This window comes from Stegostoma tigrinum, chromosome 6, assembly GCF_030684315.1.
Source record: "Stegostoma tigrinum isolate sSteTig4 chromosome 6, sSteTig4.hap1, whole genome shotgun sequence".
Lineage (NCBI taxonomy): Eukaryota > Metazoa > Chordata > Chondrichthyes > Orectolobiformes > Stegostomatidae > Stegostoma > Stegostoma tigrinum.
The window spans coordinates 84195874-84212923 of NC_081359.1; the positions used below are offsets into that span (position 1 = coordinate 84195874).

Sequence of the window (17050 nt, forward strand, 5' to 3'; positions counted from 1 at the left end):
ACTTTAACCAAGGCCGTATTGAGGTCTGAAGCTGAGTGGTCCTGGCAGAACCAAAATTGGGCAAAAAAAAGCAATTTTAATTCTGGCCCCACCTTGATAGACTGATCAACTCTTCCTGAACATCAAATACCATTCAACAACTTCCATCAGCAGAACGTAGGGTTTCTTTCAATCTTGCTAGAACCAATTCCCAGGTACTGACCTCATCAGCAGCCAACTTCTGCTTTAAATTTAAACAAAGTGCTCTTCCTGGATTCTCTGTGTCTATTAGAATTTTTTTTTTAATCAAGAATCAGCCTGCTGTTGGTATCCAGGCCTGACCTCACAAACAAGCAGAACTTGATTGACCTGTACTTATCCTTTTCCTACAAGTTGTCCCAAAGTTCACAAATCATTTCCAGCTCGCAATTTAAAATTGCTACAAGATAAAAATGAAAAATCAGCCAGAGCGCTAACATTGCCAAGTAGACTTTTCTGATCTGTATGAAGATTAATATTATCCATGATTATTGTGGCATGTTTCTTACAATCTGCTGTTATTTCTTGGTATATATCTGCTCTACTGCACAGATACTGTCAGCTGAAGATTTTCTTCAAGTGCTGGACACATCGGTCGCATTAGCCAGGATTTTGAAACTAATCATTTTGTACTTTGATGTGTACAATACAATGCAGCAGCAAGTGACCGTGGCACAATCACAGGTGCGCATTGCTGCCCAACTGCTTCAGAAATGGCATGATTTAGTTTGGTTGGACCACTGTGCCCAACTGAAGCTACCTGACACATAAAAATCCAAACAACAGACTAGCTAATGTGTAATTCTTGCCTTACCCCACCCCCAACATCCACGTCAACTTTCTTAAGCAGCAGAGTGGCATGCAAAATTTCCAAATCTAGTGATATTGTTCCTGAATTGAGAACTTGAAAAAATTGCAATAAATGCATCTACAATGATTTCACTTATTTCCCTACTTAAAATTTCATGCCAGCAGTGGAAACTATCTGGCCCAGGAAATTTGCCAGTCTTTAACACTTTTTTTGTAATTTCTGCTCACGTTAATTTTCACGAGCCTCTGTCCCTGGTGCAGTGTTAGTTTTCTTAGAGTTACTGACATGCTATTCTTTTCCTCTTTTATGAATATTGATGTAAAGTCATCATTCAATCCGTGTGCCGTTTCGTTATTTTCATTTACACCATTACATGTAGTAGTTTTCCCAAGTCTAACATTACTTCTAACCACCCTCCTTTTCCTAATATAAATAAACTTGTTTTGCTGACTCAGCAGTCTTTTACTGCAGTTTGCCTGACCCATATCTCTAGCCTTGGCAGTTTTTTCACATTTTTCTGTTTCAAACCAGTACATTAAACTTCAATAAAAGGAACAGTCACATGGAAGCTGATAATCTGAAATAAAAAATAAAGAGTATTGAAGAAATTCAGCAGGTCTGGCACCACCTCATATGAGAGAAATAAAGGCAATATTTCTAGCCTGATAGTACCCTTCTTTGGAATATGACCAAAGAATTATAGTGGTCTCAAAACTTTGTTTATCTCTCCACAGATTCTCCTACATGCTAAGCTTCTCCAGCACTGTTTTCCCTACGTTAAACTTGAATTATATTATGATTATTAGGTAAATGTTATTCTCCATTAGGATGTTAACTGTCTTATTACAAAATCTAATATGACCTTCTGTAGGAGGTATTGTTGTGGGAAGAGGCAATGGCTAGTAGTATTACCTCTAGACTATTAATCCAGAGACCCAGGTAATATTTTGAGGACTGCTTTCGAATCCTGCCATGGCAGAATGTAGAATATGAACTTAATTTATGAAATTAATGTCCTTTAGGGAAGGAAACTGGCATCCTTGCCTGTTTGGCCTCCAGACCATAGCAATGCTGTTGACTTTTAACTGTCCTCTGGGCAATTAGAGATGAGCAATAAATGCTGACCTAACCAATGGCACTATATTGAATGAATTTTTAAAAATTACCTTGAACCATCTGAAGAATTCCCTGTCTTTCGTTATATCAGCCTGAATATAAGTTAGATTCTTCCATTAAAAGTCAGCCTGTCCTCACAAACAGAGGAGCTAGAGAAAACTCTCATAACTCTCCTAAATCCCTTTTTATTACTTAATTCTACCCACAAAGTCTCGACTGCCAACTTATTCCTCATTATAATTGGACAGAATTTAATATGTACAATGGAAATCCCCCAGTCATTTAGAGAACCAATGGGATGCTCTGATTGCTTAAGTGAAATTTGGCACTTAGCTGATGAGCATTGGATCTTCCATGCAACCAAAGCTGCTGTGAGAGCCACCAGCCAACCAGAAGCTGGCACGTCTCCATTTCCCTCAGCACAAGTCAGACCAGTTGCAGTTGGTAGTCTTGTCGGACTTTTACCACAGACTGTTGCTGAATCCCTGAAAGCAGATAAATGGGGTAGAATGAAGATTGTTTAGATAGAGATCCTGCTCTCTGGTTGATACCAGATCATGCTTTTCCAAAATAAATCCTGTAAACTGCGAACTACTCTTCTTGACTATGTTAGCCCACCTGATTTTTCTAATTTAGATTCAAATTTTAATTCCCCAGCGATTATTGTTATACCTTTCTAATAAGCTCCCATTATTTCTTCCTTTATATTCCACCCTACTGTGTGGTTACTGTTAGAGGCCTTTTATACCATGTCAATAAGTGACTTCTTGTTACTGTTTTTCATCTTTACCAAAACCATCTTTACCAAAATCTTTTCAACATCTTTACTTCCTGAACATCAGTCATCTTTCTTTACCATAATAACACACACACAGACAGACACACACTTTCCTAGCATCTGAACCTTCTTAAATATCCTGAATCCTTCAGTATTCACATCCCAATCTGTTTCATCCTAGAACAAAGCCCCTGTAATATTTATCAGAATTTATATTTGAGTTTTTTTTTCCTGAAGAAGGGCCCAGACCCGAAACGTCAGCTTTCCTGCTCCTCTGATGCCGCTTGGCCTGCTGAGTTCATTCAGCTCTACACCTTGTTATCTTATATTTGTGTCAACAGTTTATCTGGTTTGTTCCAAGTATTACATGCATTCAAATTTTGAAGCACTTGGCCTTTGATTACTTTGTAACCTCTAGCCTAATCTGTTGATTTATGTTTAGATTGGTACTCTCTATCTCTTCCTGTCTCAGTTTTTCTTAAAAATCATTTCTCATAACAATACTTTTCACTCTTGTCTTTACTTTTTAATATACAACATCTTCCCAGATCTTGGTTCTTTGTTACCACTATTTAGTTTGAAACTCTCTCTGATTCCCCATTTATACGATTAACTAGAACACTGGTTCCAATGCAATTCAGGTTAAGACAATCTCAACGCTTTTATTATTCTCTTGCAGGACATTGACGTAGCTGTCTGGCCAGTTTGTGTTACCCATCTCAAGATCCCCTTTAGATGGTGGTCATGAGTTGCCTTCTTGAACAGTTCGAGTCCATGTGCTATTGTTTCCCACAATACAACTCCCATTTTCCCCAGTATTGGCGCTGGTGCCTCTGTCCTTACCTGGTCTGTTCTATATGTGGCTGCAGACTCGCAGCAATGTCGTTGACTCTTCATGCCCTCTGGGCAATTAGGGGTGGACAATAAAGAGTGACACAGCCAATGCCCACATCCCATGAATATATAGAAAAGCTCTGAGGAGTTGTGAATTGATGCATTTGCAGAGCAAACACAGCAAGAGAATGCAGAATAAATAGGAGGGTATTGAAAGTAAGAATGTAACTTCTTTTACTTCTCTTTATCTCACTTTTTCCAACAATTGGAAAATAGATTTTAGAAATAACTTTGAGCAGATGAAGTATGAAAAGAATAATAATTCCAAGCAGTGGTGGGAGTTGGTCAGTGAGGTGGGAGAAGTGGATAGGTGGGAGAGAAGACGGTCAGGTCATGGAGGCGGGGATGAGGGGAGGAGCTAGTCTTGGGATGAGGCTGGGGGGGGGTGGAGAGATTTTGAGGGTGGTAAAGTCCATATTGAGGCTATTGGGTTGGAAGCTCCCGAGGCGGAATATGAGGTGCTGCTCCTCCAGTTTCTGGGTGGTGTCGTTGTGACGCTGGAAGAGGCCCAGGATGGACATGTCATCCAGGGAGTGGGAGGGGGAGTTGAAGTGATGCAATGATTTGGATATGAAAATAGAAGGTGTGGTTAGTAAGTTTCCCAATGATTGAAGGTGTAGTAGACAGCCAAGAATCTCACCTCAGAATACAATGGGACATTGACAAAGGCCAATAAACTGAGGGGTGGCAGATGGAGTTTAAGTTAGATAAATGTGAGGTACTACATTTTGGAAAGGCAAATCAAGGCAGCACGTATACACTTAAGGTCATGGGGAGTGTTGCTTTGTAAAGAGACCCTGGAGCGCAGTTTCGTAGTTCCAACAAAGTACAGCCACCGGTAGAAAGGATATGACGGAGACATTCGGTATGCTTGCCTTTATTGGTCAATGCATTGAGTATAGGAGTTGGGAGGTCACTTAGCAGCAATATAGGATGTTGGTTAGGTTGCTTTTGGAATACTGCAATCGATTTTGGTCTGCTTGCTAAAGGAAGGATGTCGGCGCAACATCGAGGGCCGAAGGGCCTTTTCTGCGCAGTATTGTTCTATGCTCTATGAAAGGAGAGAGGAAATGAGACACCTTGAAGCGCATGTCCACAGGTCACTGAAAGTGGCAGAACAGGCAGATGAAGTGTTAAAGCAAGCATATGGGATGTTTTCTTTCATTGAGTGTGATATTGAGTACAACAGTAGGGACATATTGATGGAACTATATAAGGCACTGACCATAAGAAATAGGAACAGGACTAGGCCATTCAGCCCCTTGATCTTGCTCTGCAATTCAATAGAATCATAGCTGACCAACATTCCTCACACCCACTTTCCTGTATTTGCCCCCATGACCCCTTATTCCTCTAGTGATCTAAAATTAATCTAATTTAGCCTTAAATATTCACAAGGCCTCTACCCCCACAGCTCTCTGTGGCAAGGAGAAATCCATCCTCATCTCACCCTTTTATTCTTAGACAATGCCTTCTGGTCTTAGACCCTCCTATGAGGGGAAACATCCTCAGCATGTACTTTTTCAAGCCCCTTAAGATTCCTATATGTATCAATAAGATCACTTCTCATTCTTCTAAACTCCAGTAGAGTCCCAACCTGTTTAGCCTTTGCTCATAAGATTATCTTTCCATACTGGGGATCGTCCTAGTGGACTTTCTGTGAACTTACTCCACTGAAATAATATTTTTCTTTAAATAAGAGTACCTAAACAGCTCTCAGTACTCCAGATGTGGTCTCACCAGTACCTTGTACAGTGCAGTAAGATTTCCCTAATCTTATTCTCCAACCCCCTTGAAATAAGGGCTGACATTTCATTGGCCTTCCTGATTACCTGTTATGCCTGTGTGCTACCTTTCTGTGTCTGTGCACAAGTACCCCCAAGTCCCTTTGTATTGCAGGTTTCTGCAGATTTTTTCCCCATTTAAGTAATACTGTTCTTTTGTTCTTCCTTCCAAAATGAACAACTTCACATTTTCTCACATTATGCTCCATTTGCCAACTTTTTACAAACTTATTTAATCTATCAATGTCTCTCTGTAAGCGTGCCTTTCCACCTATTTATTGTGAAGACACAGCTTGAGTTTTGTGTGTAATTCTGGTCGGCACATCATAGGAAGAACACAGTCACTCGAGAAAAGAATACAGAGGAGATTTTCAAGATTGTTTCTAGTACATGAAAATTGCAAGAATGAGGAAAGATTAGATACTTTGAGTTGTTTTCCTTAGAACAGAGGAGGCTGAGATGTGACTTGGCGGCACGTTGGCTCAGTGGTTAGCACTGCAGCCTCACAGCGCCAGAGACCCGGATCCAATTCCAGCCTCGCACAACTGTCTGCGTGGAGTTTGCACATTCTCCCTGTGTCTGCGTGGGTTTCCTCCGGGTGCTCTGGTTTCCTCTCACAGTCCAAAGATATGCAGAGTAGGTGGATTGGCCATGCTAAATTGCCTGTAGTGTTCAGGGCATGTGGGTTATAGGGGGATGGGTCTGGGTGGGATTCTCCAAAGGGTGGTATGGACTTGTTGGGCCAAGGGGCCTGTTTCCACACCATAGGGAATCTAATCTAATCTAATCTAATCTAAGGTGTACAAAATATGAAGGACCTTGGAGGACAGGGAAGATCTGTTTCTCCAAGCGAATAGGTCCCTTACCAGGAGACACAGAGCTAGACATTGGTAGAAGAATTATAGCACTGCAGATGTTTTGCAGGGTATGTCCTAGACACAACCATCTTCAAACTTTTCATCAATGACCATCCCTCTGTCCTAAGGTCAGATGTGGGGCGGTTCACTGTGCGATCATCCATGTTCAGTACCATTCACTACTCTTCATATACAGAAGTAGTCCATGGCCAAATACAGCAAAGCCCAACAATACCCAGGCTTGGGGTGACAAGTGGCAAGTAACTTTTGCATCACACAAGTGCCAGGCAATGACCGTCTTAAAAACATAATGTAAACATTATCCTTTGACACATGATTGCTGAATTCTCCACCAACAGCATCCTAGGGTTACCATTGACCGGAAATGAAACTAGACTAGTTATTTAAATACTCTGACTACAGGACCAGGCCAGAGATTAGGAACACTGCAGTGAGTATCTCATCAAAGGCCTATCTTCCATCTACAAGGCAAAAGTTAAGAGCATGATGCATTACTTACAACTTGTATGAATGAGTGTAGCTCCGACAACACTTGACATTTGATGACACCCAAAATAAAGCAGCTGCTTGATTGGCACCACATCTACAAACCTTTACTCCTTGCACCACTGACACAGAGTTGCAGCTGTGAGTGCCATCTACAAAATTTGATTGCAGAAATTCAGTGCCGTCTAGACAGCACAACAGGAGATAAATGTGAACACCACCACCAACAAGTTCCCCTCCAAGTCATTCACTATCCTGACTTGGTAGTATATCATTGCTCCTGCACTGTCACTCGGTTAGAATTCTGGAACTTCCTTCCTAACAGCATTGTAGGTGTCCCTTCTCCCCAAGGACTGCAGCGGCTCAAGAAGGCAGCTCACCACTAGCTTCTCAATTAGGAATGGGCAATACCCCAGTATCCCAATCCCCTGAATAAATAAAAATAGCTATAGACCAGGTGCTAATAAGTGGGATTAGAATAGGTAGATATTTTAATCATTTGGCTCAGACTGGGTAGACTGAATAGTTTCTCTCTGCGCTAGAACCTTTCTGTGGTTCTGTGACTCAGAGACTGGTGTCCGAGAAATAGGATTAAAAAGTATCTTCTATACAGACTTCTATAAGATCTAAAGAAATGGGACGAGAAGTACACCATTCTGTCCATTAAACCTGTTCTGCCATTCAGTAAGAGGTATTAATGGTAGGGATCTGGTTTTTAATTTAGCCACTCACTACGCTAATTCACACAGCAGAATTATTTCTTAGTTCTGTATATGTCATTGGTGCCAACATGGATCATGACAACTGTCTCATTCCCTCCCAGTTCAATGTCCTCACCATCTCGGAGAAGATTTCTTAAGCCTGCTTCTGGGCAGGCAACAATGCTTTTGTGACTCAGGTCTTTCGCTACTACAAGCAATATCTATGCCCCTAACTTGTATTATCCCTGACTAAGTCACACCCCTCTTTACTCCCATGATTTGTTCCAGCTCCAAAAGCTTGCATTTTCGAATAAATCTGTTGGACAATAAACTGGTGTTGTGTGATTTTTGACCTTGTCCACCCCAGCCCAACGCCGGCATCTCCACATCATGGCTTATTCATTAATCTGTGAGGACAGCAAACCTGTTGGAGAATTGCAAAGGCTGATGCTCCTCCTTGACTGTGTTTAAGGTTGCCATACCTGTCTCACCCACAGTCACAACATCTTGTTCCTCAATATGGACCAAATCAGAAGTTCCTTGCCCAAGGAGTGACTGCCACTGGAACAAAATACCTAGGTACTTCGGCCATCATTGAGAGAGAGGTTGCTATCGTATCACCATGTAACCAAGCCCTCTTTGACCTTTCTGTATTCAGAGTCATCACAAACTTGTAGATGGTATTCATTCGAAATTTGACAACACTGTTGGTAGGCAGTCGTTACTTCTTCAAAAAATTCAAGTTAGTAAGACATGATTTCCCATACACAAAGCCATGTTGACTATCCCTAATCATTCCTTGCCTCTCCACATCCATGTACATCCTGTCCCTCAAGATTCCCTCCAAAAACTTACCCACCACCAATGCCAAGCTCACCAGTCTTTAAACCCCTGGCTTTTCCTTACTGCTTTTCTTAAATAGTGGCACCACATTAGCCAACTTCCAGTTTTCTGGCACCTCACCTGTGGCATTTGATGATACAAGTATCTCTGCAAGGGCCCTAGGAATCACGTTCCAAGCTTCCCACAGAGTTCTAGGATACACCTGATCAGGTTCCAGGGATTTATCCGTTTTTATGCATTTTCAGGCATCCATTGCCACCTCCTCTGTAATACGGACATTTTTCAAGATGTTGCTAATTACTTCCCATGTTCTATGTCATCACAGAATCATCATAGAATCCCTACAGTATGGAAACAGCCCCATGGGCCGAACAAGGTCACACTGACTCTCAGAGCATCCCACCCAAACCCATCCCCCTGATCTACACAACCCTCAACACTGTGGGCAAATTTTCATGGCCAATCCATCGAGCCTGCACATTTTTGGACAGTGGGAGGAAACTGGACCACCCGGAGGAAACCCACGTAGACACAGGGAGAATGTGCAAACTCCACACAAACAGTCACCTGAAGGTAGAATTGAACCCAGGTCCCTGGCACTGTGAGGTAGCAGTGCTAATCACTGAGCCACTGTGCCACTTATCTTCTATATCCTTTTCCATAGTAAACACTGGTGCAAAATACACTTTAGGATCTCCCCAGTCTCCTGCAGTTCCATACATAGGTGATCTTTGTTTATCTTTAAGGGGCCCTATTCTCTCCCTAGGTACCCTTTTCTCCTTAATATATATGTAGAATTCCTTTGGATTCGCCTTAACTCTATTTGCCAAAGCTATCTTAGGTCCCTTTTTGCCCTTTGGAGGGATGGAAGCGTCCTAATCAATACCTTGAAACATTCACCAGCTGCTCAAAACTGAAGAAAAGGTATAATAGGCAAACCTCCAACCCCCTCTACGACAAATTCCCACTAGCACAAAATTTCAATTTAACACTTATACTCACTAATCACTCTGTTGTGAACTTACTCCCAAACTCTTGTTGCAGTTGTGAAAACTGTCTTTTTTTTAGCGGACTGGTGACTTACTGCACTTTTAAATTGGGTTTCTTCTTCAATCAGTAACATCTATGTAGGCAACTTAGGGAAAAGATTCAGATGGGGGCACAGTGGCTTAGTGGTTAGCACTGCTGCCTCACAACGCCAGGAACCCAGGTTTGATTCCACCCTTGGGCAACTGTCTGTGAAGAGTTTGCATATTCTTTCTGTGTGTGTGTGGGTTTACTCGGGTGACCTTCCACAATCCAAAGATCTCCATGCTAAATTGCCCATAGTGTTCAGGGATGTGTAGAATAGGTGGGTTGTAGGGAATGGGTCTGGATGGGATGCTCTGAATGTCGGTGTGGATTCGTGGGGCCGAAGGGCCTGTTTCCACACTGTAGGGATTCTATGAGCTATGAAAGCTTTGATTTAAATAATTGGCTGCTTTGAATTGCATTAAATTCTCCATGTGGGGGCCAGCATTCGTTTTCATGTAATAACTCCAGAATCACCTCAGTTATTCAAGTAATATTTGCCTTAACAATAAGGTGTTTATAGTGGAGAGTTGGCCAGGGCTCCCACTTCCATTTGTTTCAGTGGAAGTGTGAATGTAGAAGTTAGCTAGCATTAGGCTTAGAAGCAGTGTTCCCGATAACCTGCCAATAACTTTTGCCTGAATTCACATATGATGAGTGGGCTATTTGGATTAGATACTAGAAGATAACTAAAGAAATCCAAACTCAGCAGGAACTAGTTACCACTGAAGACGATAATTAACTAAGAATTTTTCACATAGAAGGTGAATGGTCCGTATGAATGGGGCTTTGTTCTTATCTGTAACCCGATGTAATTATGAGAAGCATGTAAGCATATTAAAGAAGGAAAAAAAACTGCACTTAAATTGCGGTTTGTGTATCATCAGTATGTCTCACAGATTAATTACTTCTACACTGACTGTTGCAATACAGGTAGATATGGTAGTTAATTTACACACAGCAATGTCCTATAAGCAACAATGAGATAAATGTCCAGATACGTGTTTTTAGTAGTGTGGATTTAATATCAATTCAAATTTTACAATTTTTACCTAATTATAAAAACAATTTGACAAATAAAAATAGTAACATATGTAGATAATCCCACAAAAGTCATCAGAAAAAGAATGGTTTTCACCAAAGGTAATACATAAAAATATTTATTTTAGTTACATATGTTCTACATTTCAAAACATGCTGAAATTTGCCATCCAATGTAGGACCTCAAAATCTGAATAAAAAATAAAACATAATGTATCATAAGTTACTTTTAAGCTTTAGAAATTCCTGATAAGGTTTGTAGCTCGGGTTGTGGATGAGGCTGTAGTCTTGCTCGCCAAGCCGATGTGTTTGGTTGCAGACGTTTCATCGTCCTGCTAGGTAACATTGTCAGTGTGCCTCCAAAGAAGCATTGGTGTTCTGTTCCACTTGTTATTTATATGCCTCGATTTGCTGGGATGGTTAGCATCGCTTGTGGTTCTGATTTTTCAGTAGTTTGTGTATCGAGTCCAGTTCAGTGTGTTTGTTGATGGAGTTTCGGTTGGAAGGCCAGGCTTCCAAGAATTCCCTGACATGTCTCTGTTTGGTTTATGCTATTATGGATGTGTTCTTCCAGTTGAGCCCATGTCCATTTTTGTCAATGTGTGTTGAGACCAGTGAGAATTGGTCGTGTCTCTTGGTGGCTAGTTGGTGTTCATATATCCTTATTGTCAGTTTTCTTCCTGTTTGGCCTGTGCAATGTTTTTCACAGCCTTTGCATGGTATTTTGTATATTACATTAGTTTTATTGGTTGTGGGTATGGGATCCTTTACGTTTGTCTGTGGCTGTCACAGGGTGTTTGTTGGTTGGTGGGCAACTCTGACACCTAGGGGTCTGAATAGTGTTGTGGTCATTTCTGATACGCCTCTGATGTACAGTAGAGTGACTGTGTGTCTGGTCATGTTGTGTCTTCTCGTTGTGGTCTGGTGCGGAGGTAATAGCAGATTGACAGACCACAGCAAAAAGACACAACATATAACCACTGAAAACAGAACTGCAAGTGATGCCAACTACCCCAGCAAACCAAGGCAATAAATAACAAGAGGGACACAACACCAACGGTTCACCTGTGGTGCACTGAGGATGTTACCTAGCAGGGTGATGAAACGTCTGCAATCAAACACACTGGCTTGGTGAGCAAGTCTACAACTTTTAAGCTATCTGGAATTATTACAACAATTAATATTGTTTTAAAGCTACACACCTGGCCCGCATGTTACATTCTGTGTTTGGAAACCTTTACTGTCTTCAAAAGACTAATTTACTTGCAATTTTCTTACATTTGCTGAGATGGATTTCTTCTCATTGCTAATTCTCAGTATCAAGTAGAATTGATTGTGTTTATTTAATTGTAAAGTGTTTCTTAATTCAGTCTGTAATATCAAAATTGCAACTCAGCTAAATATTTTGGTGCAAAACCAATATTGCATGTCTTCCAGGTTATTATGTATGCAAACCATGTAGATTAATCCCTCAAGCAAAGCAATGAGTTTCACCTCTATATGAAGTAAATAGTGATAATGTATGTTCAGAATTGACTGTAATACTGTTGTCACAGGGCAGATTCTAATAAGTTCAATTTTTAAGTAACTTTAGATGCAGCAAATATCTATATGTAAGGGAATGGAAATGAGATTAATTTTTTAAGGCTAGGCTAAAGGTTGACGTGTGAAAAATTGAGTTAGTTTGCAAAAAAGAAATTTGTTTCTTCGAGTAAAAATTGAGGTCAGGAGGCCACAGCTTGCCTTGCTCTTGGATGAGTGAAATGAATCAAACAATATGGCTACAGGAACGTGTGCAGTTGTATAATTTAATGATGAGGTTACATTCATTATCTTGAAGATGAATGTAGTATGGCTGATTTTGCCTTTTATAATGACAATGATTTTTATAATACTTGTGCACTGCCTTTAAGTGATTTCTGAACTGCTTGCTGTGTTTTTTTTTAAATAGGCCAAGAAAGAATAGTGTTGGCATTATTGCTGCTTGTCGTTTTTTGATTTACATTACCACCATGTGTTTTTTGGTTATATTAAACAGCATGAAACTCATCTGCTAGGAGTATCTTTTAATTACTGTGTGCAAATTTCATCTGTAATTGAAACAAAAAGCTTTTCAGCCATCTTCCCAAACCATCTTGACAAGCTGAAACCTGAATGTTATTTTCTGGTGCTGCGATTAGATTGGGGCTGAAGTCTCCAGCTGGCAGGCCTGTCTATGACTGGAGGCGGCCTGTCCCCAGTGCTTGTCATTTCCTGACATGCCTGACAGGACAAGGAGAGCCGTCCCAGACAGATTCATTAGATGGCATTTTCCACAGCTGGGCTAAAATGAGGGCTGCACTTCATCACAGCAACGATGAACTAACTCTGTAAGGCCCTTGTTGCTTTTAACCAAAGCCATGATGTTTTAACAATTTTTGTTTTGCAATATTTTAAAATCTTTTGACATGTTTTCCTTAAGTTTCCCTGAAGCTCACACCTCATGCATTATGCTGACATTGATTCTAAATCCAAGCTGCTGCTGTGGTTGAGACTATTGTGATGGGATATCGAGCATTTTATTCATTCATGAGATGGCGGAGCTTACCTTTCACCTTATTGTTGGCTGCCATTTCTTTAGTTCATGGTCTCTATGACAACTGTTTAAATTGGGATGAGTAACTGTCATCTGGAGTATTACTTAGAGAAAAGTGTTAGTGAGCATAAAGTCCCATAGATAGAGCATTTCAACATAATCCAATTTTAATTGAGCTCAAGAGACTTTGATGTGCTGCATAAGGTCAGGAAAGAGCTATTCCAGGGAGAAATTAAACCAGCCTAGCTAGGCTTCAGTACTACTGACTGTCACCATTTTAAATGAGCATTAGCATCAGCCTTAACCTTCCCCTGTGGAACATCTCACTTCACTTCCAACATTTCTCTGCCTTCTACCATATGCGAAGGTTGAGGGACTTTCATTTTTTTTAACACCTCCTTGATTAAGTTTGAAAAGCATGAAGCTGACCTGAGATACACAGAAAGCTGTCAACTGGGCCCTTCTTTGTAAATCAGGGTGGGAAAATAGAGAATGGAAAAGGATTATTTTCACTTGTCAGTTAAAGCCCACTTGGTTTTTTTTCCACTCAAAAGGCAGGCTTGTCTTTAACCTGTACCAATGCAACAATTAAGAGTTACATTAAAAGCAAAGGTAGATTGTTTTAATTTTAAAATGGTATAACATTTAGAACAGAAAAGCAACACCAATCTGTGTTTAAATAAGAAAATGTGTCTTGATAATTCTAATGGACCTTCTGTGAAATGAAAAGGCTCCTTTCATCTCTTTCTATACATCAGCAAATCCTCTGTGGTATTCTTAATACAAATTTTCTTGAGAGCACAAAAGGAGTGAACATTCTACCACATTCCCTTATTAACCTTTTGAGAATAGTGGTTTCGTTTCTGAATCATTTCTACAGACATCATCGTAAACAAAACATTCAACCAAGTATTCTGTATATTTATGTTCTGTTTCTCACTATGATGTGTGAACATAGCAAAGCAGTTTTTTAAAATTTTTGAACAGGAAAATTTTATTTTAGAAATCTCGTATTAAAAATCTTAGAAAAATAAAGCTTTGACAGTAAGGAAGTCTTATAATTTGAAAATAAAGTAATTCACAGATGTCTGAGATTTATTCGTGAATGGTGACTTAAGAGAGAATGTGTTTATAATAATGTTACGCTATGTGTATATATTTAGGCTGTGTTCCAAAACTAACAGAACAACTAAGTGCACATCCCTGTCTCTTAACATATACCAGCAATCACAAATACATTGATTTGATTTCTTTAAAAAAAATCAAAATTCTTGTTGTACTTTTCAAGGTTTCTTTTAAACTAAGATATTTTCATAAATTCATTAAAGTTAATGGGAAAGTCAAAGTGCATAACTGAAGTTGTTGCAGATCTGAATTTTTTTCTTACATAAATGTAAATTTAAACTAAGAAATATTGTAACAAATGTTACAATCAATGTTTAGATGGTTAAAAAATTGTTTTATTTTTATTAAATGAAATGAATATATTTTGAAACTTTAGGTTCTTGCTTACACTGAAGGTTTACATGGAAAATGGATGTTCAGCGAGATACGGGCAGTCTTTTCAAGACACTATCTCCTCCAGAGCACAGCTTTGGAAGTTTTCATGGCCAACAGAAGTATGTGCATTACAAATTAATTTTCTCTAGTAAAGTAATGTAAATGCAGTCCTGTATTGTTTTTAAAAATTCTTTGTTGCAACTTGCCTTTATTGAATTATTATTTTTCTTATTTTTTTCTGCAGCTTCAGTTATGTTCAATTTTCCAGACCAAGCTACAGTGAAGAAAGTTGTCTACAGTTTGCCTCGTGTTGGAGTTGGCACTAGTTATGGATTACCGCAGGCCAGGTATTCAATATGAATGTTTTTATGTGAAATTTCTCCTAATTGTTCATCTCAGATGCAGTATTCTTAAATTAATTTGTTTTATTCAGAAAGCCTACTGTAATGATATAGTACATACCAAATCACTTGCCTGTACTTTACCAAAAAACATTTGTAAAATATTGACTATATTGGACTAAGATAATTTATTGGAGTGACAAGAATCTGAATAGTCAGGCCCATTCTTATTGACAGAGCAGATGTGTTCCAGTCTGTGTTTGGCCTTACCACCATAAAGGAGATGCCATTGTGATCAGTGAATGCGGTAGACTATGTTGAAAGAATTGCAAATAAATTGCTACTTCACCTGGAAGGTGTGTTTGGAGCCTCAGACTGTGAGGAGGGAGGAGTTGAAAGGGCAAGTGTTACACCTCTTGCAATCTGATGGGTAAGTGCCATAGTGGGGCTGAGGAAAGGCTCGGAGTGATGGAGGAGCAAGTCAGAGTGTAACAAAGAGAATAGCCCGTGTAGAATGCTGATAGTAGAGGGGAGGGAAGATGAGGCTGGTGGTGGAATGGCAGAGGATGACCCTTGGGATGTGGAAATTGGTGGGTTGGAAAGTGAGGACAAGGTTATTCTTGGAAGGATGGGAAGAGATGTGGATAGAAGTGTGAGAAATAGATTGGACGCAGCTGAGGGCCTGGTCAACCACAGTGTTTGGGGGTCAGAGGGAGTCCTCAGCTGTGGTAAAACGAGCATTGGTCAGAGGTATTGTGGAAAATGGTATCATTCGACCAGATGCAGCTGACATGGAAAAACTGGGAGGATGGAAGAGAATGCATGAGGCAGGGTGTGAGGGCATGTTATCAACAATAGCAATGCAAAATTGCTTTCTTCTGTTAGTATAAATGGTTTCTTAAAGGATGATAATGTGGCTCACTGCACAATGTGGACCAGAATTTATGAGAGTCAGCCAAAGATGTCATCAATGGAACAGCCCAATTACAGCGGGGAAACTGCAATAAATTATTCATAAAATTGAAGATTTATAGCCAGAATTTAAGCTTTTAAATTGTTCTTTTAGTAAGTAATGTTTTTCATTTCTTTTTAAATTGTTATTTTTGCTGAGTGTAAGCTGGAGCTATAGGGGTACTTGATACATATGTATTTATTATTGTTGTGTAGCTTACACAATCTTGAGCTAGAAGTAAAAGTGTAGGTAAGCATACCAATCAATGGTTTACTAGCAAGAATTAACATGTTAAGCTTGTTGACCTTTGTCTATTCACCATCACTGTGGTCTCACTCTGAATAATGAAAAAGTGCAATTGCAGATCACAGCTTGGGAAAGCTTGATAAATGAGAACTGCGATAACAAAGTGTGAAGCTGGATGAACACAACAGGCCAAGCAGCATCTCAGGAGCACACTGTTGCCAGTTGTTTAACAGTAGTGACTGTGCACTGTAGTATACCAAGTGGCAACATGTTTACTTTGCATAATAAATTGTTCCATTTATATGAATTGTATAAAGTAATATTCTTAAACATGGAAAAGAAGAGCTAGGATAAACCAATCTGCATTCATTCTGATATTTTATTATCCATTGTGATGTTTGACATATCATTTCTTCTGACTGTCACCAACTAAGGACAATTAGGACTATCATTCATAAGGCCTCGATGTTGTATAATTTATACAAATGAATTGGGTGAAGGGATTGAAGAAATGGTTGCTAAATGTGCAAATGACAAAAATTTGTCTGAAAGTAAGTTGTGAAGAGGACGTGACATTCCAAGGGATATGGATAGATGAAGTGAGTGGGAAAAAATTGGTGAATGGAGTATGTTCTGGGAAAATGTGAAATTGTCCATTGGTAGGAAAAATAAACAAGATGCCTATTGTTTAAGTGGTGAGAGATTTCAGACCTCTGAGATGTGAAAAGACCTGGGTATCCGAATGTGTGAATTATAAATGATTAGTACGCAGGTTCAGCAAGCCACTAAGAAAGCTAATATGATGTTTATTATTTATTGAGACGAATTGAATGCAATGTAATGAGGTTTTTTTGCTTCAGTTATTCAGGGCATTCGTGAGACCACACCCGGAATGCTGTGTATTGTATTGTTTCCTTATCTGAGGAAGCATATTAACATGTTGAAAGCAGTTCAGAGAAGGTTTACAAGAATAATACCTAGAATGGACATGTTGTTTTGTGAGGAAAGGTTGGAC

At 39.7% G+C, this 17050-nt stretch overlaps 1 protein-coding gene across 9 annotated transcripts in view; it reads left to right on the top strand.

Moving 5' to 3' along the window:
* The window catches only part of nbeaa (neurobeachin a), an 828675-nt gene that overhangs the window by 631085 nt on the left and 180540 nt on the right, over positions 1–17050 (top strand). For 8 of the 9 annotated variants that reach the window (XM_059646713.1, XM_059646714.1, XM_059646715.1 and 5 more), the window contains 2 exons: positions 14498–14615; positions 14741–14843. In XM_059646713.1, coding sequence (XP_059502696.1) covers positions 14498–14615; positions 14741–14843 — 221 coding nt within the window. Of the gene's footprint in view, positions 1–11333; positions 11553–14497; positions 14616–14740; positions 14844–17050 lie in introns of those variants that run through there. The other variant, XM_048532068.2, reaches the window with a different exon arrangement.